At 49.3% G+C, this 7,654-nt stretch overlaps 1 protein-coding gene across 1 annotated transcript; it reads left to right on the top strand.

Moving 5' to 3' along the window:
- Positions 1 to 3,848: 3,848 nt before the first annotated feature.
- Positions 3,849 to 5,502, top strand: LOC126046766 (exendin-3-like). Its single transcript, XM_049819592.1, has 3 exons — positions 3,849 to 3,906; positions 4,483 to 4,591; positions 5,346 to 5,502. The coding sequence occupies exons 2-3, from the start codon at positions 4,491 to 4,493 to the stop codon at positions 5,500 to 5,502; spliced, it is 258 nt and encodes an 85-aa protein (XP_049675549.1). The 5' UTR covers positions 3,849 to 3,906; positions 4,483 to 4,490.
- Positions 5,503 to 7,654: the final 2,152 nt, after the last annotated feature.

Genomic DNA, 7,654 nt, shown 5'->3' with positions numbered 1-7,654 from the left:
AGCCAAAGGATGCAAAATGCACTAGTTAACCCAGGTGAACGGACAGAGCCTCTAATCTGACCTCCAAGTGATTCCCAATGACCAGCGGCTCCCACTATGAGGAGGAGCAGGGACACTCTTGCAGCAGTGACACCGCAGCTGGATACCCACCAGCTGTCCAGATCCCAAATGTGAGAGCCCCATACTTGACCCCAACGCATTTTGCCTGCAATTCCCCATTAGCTCACCCATCTCCCAGCCCGGCATGGGTGCAAGCTGGTTTCTCATCCAGCCACCGGCTGATGAAGCCACTTCCACTTCTCCAGGCTCATGTTCAAGTTTCCCACATGGGAAGCATGCCTTTGGCACCCAACAGCTTGCCTTCCCCTGCGTGTCTCATGGACTTTTAGTGCTCATGAAGGGTACCTGGGGACAGGAGAGCAATGGGAGTGGGAGGCAAGAGGGAGCTCACCCCGTTTCCTTCTGCTTTGTTAACAGCAAAGGGAGAAAAATAATAGATTCATCAATAACGGAGATCCACCACCAAGTAGATACGGCCTGAGCTTGATTTTGGGAAGGGCTACACGGCGTTGACCCTTAGTCCTAAGGGCTTATGGCTCCAAATGAGCTCGTCACAGCCTGCCGTGTAGCTCGGCACTATCTCTGCATCCCACCACACTCTTCTTCCCTGGCATCAAGGGTCAGCCATGGGCACAAGCCAGGAGGCTGCAGGCCCTCAACTCTGCAGCATCAAAGGCAGATACTGTTTCCTGCCTAAAAAAGCATGCACAAAGGGGAAAAGAGGCAGGAAAATAATCCATGTCCCTTCAGAGCTGCCAAAATACCTCGCTGGGAACGCAGAATATCTTTCTTTAATGGCCCTCCCTTTGCTTTTAAACACCTGTAAAGCAACACACAGGAAAAAAAGCCCCAACAATGCTGAAACTGAAACCGTGCACTCAGCATCACCCTGAAGGAGGTGTTTCAGGTTAAACCACTGACCCGAGAAGGTCCGTCTTTGCCCAGTTCTGTCTCGGCAGTAGCCACTGCCACCGAGAGGCAGCACGCTCTGACGTGGGGATATAAAATGGTCTTCGTTTGCGGCGGGGAGGGAGGAGGCCACAAACACCTTCAGCAATGGGGAAAACAAGAGTGGAGAGCATGGATTCCTGGGGCACCGAGCTCAGAACTGTGGTTGGGGTGGACACACAGGGGAAGGTTTTTCCATCCCCTGCTCTCTTGCTGAAATGCGCCTCTGAAGGAAACGAAGGTCTCTTTGCAGAGGATCCAAGAAAGTGAAGTCGAAGCCTTTACTCCTCCTTGCTTGCAGTAAACCTCTCCAAAATTAACCATCACTTGGTTTGAGTGCACCTGCAGCTACAGGACAGTAGTATTGGAGCAGTTTGATGTATTGATGGTGATTTTGTGGTTGCCTTCAGGCTGTTGCGTGGAGGTATCCAGGTATGCCAGCCTGACCCCCATCGCACCAGGCAGGGAAACCGAGTCCCAAAGCAGGAGCTGGCTGGTGGCAGAATGAGCCTCGGCAGGGGTGCGTTATAATTTAAGAGCAGGCTTAAGCATAAACTCATCTTGTTTCCAGCCTGATTTTGGACAGCCCAGCAAGACCACGTCCCACCGTCCCCATTGGAGCAGCCCAGCTCCTCCTGCCTCTCCCCATGCTTGCAGAGACCAAGGTTGGGTGGGATATGGATGAGTTTATCCAAGGGTCGGTGGACACGGAGGACAGTCCAGGAGGTTTCCCTTATCAACTGCTTTGGTCCAGGCTCCATCAGCGCAGGATGCTCACGTGTCCTCGAAGGCACTTCTCCAAGGATGTACACGGAGTGAGGATTTGAATCAAAACCGACTCAACTGGGCTGCGGCATCGCCGTGCTGCCACCGACCCCGTCCCCCAGCCTGGGGTCTTCCATCCCTGGAGAGAAGGACATCACATCACTTCGGTCCTTGGAGGGACAGACGCAGTGTTTGGAGAGGAACCGAGCGAGGAGGAGGAGGCTGTGAGGCAGAGGAAGGGCAGGCAGAGGAAGCCTGCCACCTGCTGTCCATAAAATCCTCTCCAAGTCATAAAACAGGACAAAAACCAGATCTGCATTTTAAAACACGGGTTCATGCCCCCATGGTGCGGTCCTCCAGTGCGGGAGAGCCACCAGCAACATAACCCAGGTGGAAGGAGGAAGACCACAGAGGACACTTGGAAAGGGGAGACCATCACGTCCCAGTGGGCCAGTGAAAATCACCCGTGGACAGTGGAGAAAGTGTCTCGTAGGACGTTTCTCCAACCCACCCTGACACTGAGAGCCACGATTAAGAAAACCAAGAAGCAACACGACATGCACTGCGTTGGCTGAGCTGAATTTCTCCTCTCCTGAGCCCCCACCGCTGCAGATAGCTCGTGTGCCTTCCTGGGCCAGGGGGACATCGCAAACAGTGTCACCACAAGCTAATTTGGTGTCACTAATAAATATCCTATCCATGTGATGGGTAGGAGATCTGGACCTCTCCTCTGAAGGTTGAGCTAATTAATCTCCTACCTTCCTCCTCTGATGTCAGGCTTTCTCATAAGGCCACTATTGGCCCTAATTAAAAGGCTCTTCAAGATGAGTGTCCCCTGAACACCAGCCATATTTTGACAGTGACAATAATTACAGAAATTTCTTCAGTAGAATAGTAATAGTTACCCAACCACGAGAAGAAAGGTCCCAGGAGGAGAGGACAGTAAGTGGCGGAGAAATCGGGATGTGGAACCCTCATCTCTTCTTGTGAAGAGCTTCAGCTTTCTAAGTCTTGCTTTTCTCTGCCCATTGACCATGCACCTGTGAAAAGAGCACATTTAGTCCCCCGAGCACTGAACCGTAGCAATTCCTTAGCCAAGAGCTCCCCAAATATCTCAAAACTGCCCCAGAAATGCAGCCTGCCATCAATCCTCCAAATAGGCAGCCCTCAAAAGCTCATCTGTCAGCATCTTCAGGGAGCTGAGGGCTTTTCTCCGCATCCACCCGGAGCTGGCAGCACCCTCTTCTCCATGGCCAGATCTGGTTCTTTAGGGCTACCCTCAGTTTTGCTCTTCTCAAGCAAGAAAAAACTTTGCCGGAATCAAGGATTTTAAAAAATGAGCCCAGTTCCCAGGAGATGGCCCTGCAAAACTATTGTCTTTGGCCTGATGAGTTCCAGATGCTCCCCCAGCTCCTGGGCTGAGATGTCCCATGGGGAAAAACACTGACCCAGAACTGCAGCCACCCACAGTGTCTCCTGTCATCCCCAAATCAAAGAAATTCAGGGGAACGGTCCCAATTTCAGATCTGGCCTTGGGGGAAAAAAACAGGCTTGGATCAAAAGTGGTGTCTGTCCAGCTGGTGAGCTCTAACCCGAATTTTGCACTGCAGGAAGCAGCAGCAAGTGCTTGGGTACCCAAATGCTTCTTTTACATTTTTGCTCTTGCTTTTTTCCTTCATGTTTTTTAACTCAAACCGAAGGTGTTTGAAAGGGCAGCCCTGCGGGCAGAGAAATAGTTTCTCCATGCAAGATGCGCTGTGGCAATAAGGGGCCATCTCACCTGAAAGGATGAAACCGACAGGTCACTCCTTTGGTCCAAGAAGTGGAAAAAAATAGAAAAGATAAGAGAAACAGCAACAATAACAACAACAAAAAAAAAACACCTCGCTGAAGGCGTAAGCTGAAAAATATGGCAACAACTAGATTTTTTGCAACAGCCCCACTTAAAAAATCCTGTAATGATTCATAATGACCCATCCAACTAAAACCAGGAGTACCGATGACCTACCCGTCAGCTTTTAGCATCCTGCTAACAAGCTTAAAAGCACTGGTAAGGAGAAGAGTTTAGCCACAACCAGCTTGAAGGAGGAAAATAGGATCTTGCTTTTAGGGGAACGGTTGTCTTTGCGGAAGGTAAGTGCCTTTTCCTCCCTTCTTTACTACCAACCGGTGAAGAAATTAAATCTGAGTAATGAAAATGCTTGGTGATAGGCAACTAAAAGTCTGATTTTCAGTAAATAAAGGGTGGGGGTTGGCTAAGGCATCAGCATCCAGCAAAGATAAGAAATTTAAAACTCTAATTATTCAACTCTTCTGAAAGCTGCTTTTTTGAGCACCTAATGGTCGGGAAAGTTCTCCAGCACTCTGGTGATAAGCTCAAGATAGAAAAATCGCTCCGAGATAGAAAAGGGGACATTGGTGATAAAGTTTATTGCAAAAAAATTGTATCTTTAGATTATACAAACCCATTCTTGCACCTATGTGCCTGTGCCTAGGCAACGGTAGACGTGCTGATAAGTAATTGTGAGGATGCAATTTTCACATGCACCCCTCAAAAAGCTGCCAAGACCCCTGGGAAGGAGGTTGTCTCGTGCTGGATCTGTCCCGTGCCACACTGCCAGGGCTCCCACAGGGGCTGGGGGGGGGGGGGGGGCGATCAATGGTGATTGCAGCCCTGGACGTTTCTATCTTGACTTTTACCTTCTCCAGAAAGACAAATGCAGATCATCCGGTGGCTGTACCTCTCCGGGCTGGTGTTTGCCGTGCTGATCCCGGCAGGGTGGCAGATGGGTCCCAAGGACTTGGATGACACATCCAGGTATGGGACGCTGGTGGAGCTGGCCCGGGGAGATGGCCAGCGTGGGCAGGGGCTGTCGGAGCCACTCAGCCCTCTCCGTTACCGTTGCTGCCGGCTCTACCGGCTCCGGGGCTATTGCAACGTGCTTGTTTCTTTTGTATTTATCTGGACAAGCTCCCTCCTGGCTCTCTACCAGCCCACGCAGGGACATTGCCGTGTTTCCCCCCACCACGCACAGGGATTTCTCATCTGTGTCAGAGTAGAGACGGGCTGCCCAGGGACACGGTGGGGCAAATCCAGGACAGGGTGATGCTTTGAGCACGGTGCTGAGCCCCGATCCTTGGCAGCAGCCGCGCGGGACGAAAACCCTTCGGGGACCTTTTGCCATGACCCTCACTGTCATTTCTCCATCCTGGAGCGGGAGGAGGTTGATCTGAACCTCGGGGCGACATCATGCTCCTTCCCACGAGTGGCAAGTGGGGACCAGGGCAGAGGCACGAACCCACCGCGGCCAAGCAAGACATAGGGAAAATAACACGGGTTAGGATATTGCATGTATTTGATGCCAGGAACAACCCTGGCCAAGCTTGGCAGACTCCTCTGAAACTGAGAATTATTTTTTTGTATTATTACAGCTTTTCTGGAGAATGCTCCGCACAGTAAAGTACTTCACAGGACACAGCCCCTGCTCTGGGCACCTCCTGCAGGGAGGACGCAGAATGCCACCATCTGCATTAAACCACATTTTCTTCCCCTGTCCATCTCTCTCGAGCAGATGGCAGTCACACGAATCCCAAAGCGCCCGAAGCTTCGCGTCCGACGTCAAGCGACACTCGGAAGGCACCTTCACCAGCGACTTCACCCGCTACCTGGACAAGATGAAGGCCAAGGACTTTGTGCACTGGCTCATCAACACCAAGCGGTACAGGTAAAAAGGGGAGCGGGGAATGGGACCATGCTGGGAAATAACCTCCCACCACGCCACAAGTCCCCGACCCCAATCGAGAATGCAGTTTTAGTTTTGTCCCGGCTGTTTTCTTATTTTCGGCAGCTCCACGAAGAGGTACCTGAAGGAGGAGCCCCGCAGCATCCCCTTCCCGGCTGCGTTCCCACCGCTCGCGTAAGTCATCCCAAACAGCAAACGTGGCCAATTAAAACTGAATAAATGAGTAATTTCAAAATGTAGCCACGAAGCAGTGGGTTTGGCGTAAAGGCAGAGCGCGGCTCCCTATGCCTGATGCCACATTTTTGCTGGCTCACGTGGATTCTCCGATGTTTATTTGTAATAAAATAAAACAAGGAAAATTAAGCTATCTGGTGGGGGGGAGTTGCTAATTTACTACGGGAAGAGAGTGTTCCGTTCTCATCGTGCTTTGTTCTGACGTTTTACGCTTCCCGTCAGTGTTAATGTGGTGGGATCGTTTGCATTTATAGGGGATTTTATCATGTTTCAGGCTCGTTGAAGCAAAGAGGCTGCTCCTCTGCAAACGAGAAAATCACTGCCGCGGTTTCAAAGCTCCTAAACTGATTTTAGGGGGAATTTCTATTCTGTGAAGCTGCTTAGTGTTTGTTTGCTTTTTATTTTTAAGGTTCAATTAAATGGCAAATCGAGGCATTGGCTTTCCAGCAGCATCAGCCAGGGGATGTTGGACCCCTCCAGGGCCGGCAGTAGTCGGATGCTCCGCGGGAAGGATTTATCCACCACACGCAGCTGCGTTAACCCATTCAGTGTTTCCCAGTTGCCTCATCCCATGGATCAACCTTCCCTCCAAACCTGGATTTCTCCGGCTTCGTTTTCTCTGTAACCGCTCCCACAGCGCTGCAGATCCTGTGGCTTTCCCTAAATCGTAATAAAACCTTTGCTAAATGCGGCAGCTGGTTCCTGATGTCTCCAACCCTTCCGAGATCCCCGTCAGGATCCCACACGCTGCTGGTCCTGGGGGATTTCGAGGCACTGGCCTCTGAGCCCAGCTTGGCTCAGGTGCGCCGTTTTTCTCTCAATTCCTCCAATTTTAGGTAAAAGGGCAATGAGGATGCACCTGCCTGACCCCACAGACCTGTGCCAGAGGGGATTTTGAAGGAAAATTTAAAAAAATAAATAAATACTATATGAAGGATAACTAGAACCTCTCTGGATTTAATTTAATGTTAATAAATTGTATTGCAAATGGACTCCCTGCACACCCCAGGGTCTGGCAGAGGGGACACGTGGGACACTGCTGTCCTCTCCCTCCTGCAACACAGAGCTCATCGCGAGTACTTGCACAGAGAAATACATAAAATAAAAATAAATGAGTAAAATTTAAAAAATAAAAATACAATTTTAAAAAAAAAAAATAAAATAATTCTTAAAAAAAAAAAATAAACCAAACCCCACACTAATTTAAAATCTTTCCCCAAGCACCTAGTTCCTGACCCAAACCCCAGGGAGATGGATTTCCCCCAAATCAGCACTGCCCACTCCCCCATCACCTCCAAACCCCCCTTAACAAGCTCGAACGACACCTCTGACTCCTCTCCACCCTTCAAAAGACACCGGAGTAGCACAGTGAGACAAACGAGACTTTTATTGTATTATTTTGCCATTACTTTCAATGGGCAACAAGAGAAAAAGCAAAGACAGACACGGCTCTGGCAGGTGGAACCTGTCAGTCAACAGCAACACTTCACTGACGGGACCCACGAGGCGGTGACATGGATTTCTGTTACTTGAGTTTCACAAAATGAACCCAAAATAAATCCAATTTAAAAATAAAAAAAACCCCACACGCAACAAAATCACACAGATTCAAAGTGATAAAGAACACAGATTCGCTTGGTAGATTTTTTTTTCCCCCCCTCAGTTTTATTTACAACACAGAGCGTTTCCAAACTAGATCATCTCTTACAATAAATAAATATATTTCAGCATCTCCAAAACAAAAATAATTTCTGTATTTCTACATGTAGCACACTGGGGGAAAATAATGTAATTTAAAAAAAAAAGTATCAGCACCTTATTTATTACCTTTTTTTTTTCCCCCTTAGGGATTTCCATACACTTCATTTTAGGAAACTTTTTTGAAGGGACCCACGGGCAATTTG

This window comes from Accipiter gentilis, chromosome 16 (assembly GCF_929443795.1).
Source record: "Accipiter gentilis chromosome 16, bAccGen1.1, whole genome shotgun sequence".
Taxonomy (NCBI): Eukaryota; Metazoa; Chordata; class Aves; order Accipitriformes; family Accipitridae; genus Astur; species Astur gentilis.
The sequence above is the reverse complement of the archived record's forward strand: the minus strand, read 5'-3'. Positions and strand labels throughout refer to the sequence as shown.

What these genes read in the sequence shown, in the direction of transcription:
- LOC126046766 (XM_049819592.1), top strand. Translation starts at nt 4,491, where the DNA reads ATGCAGATCATCCGGTGGCTGTACCTCTCCGGGCTGGTGTTTGCCGTG. An exon ending in GACTTGGATGACACATCCAG is followed by an intron (nt 4,592 to 5,345) that starts GTATGGGACGCT and finishes TCTCTCGAGCAG; the next exon opens with ATGGCAGTCACACGAATCCC.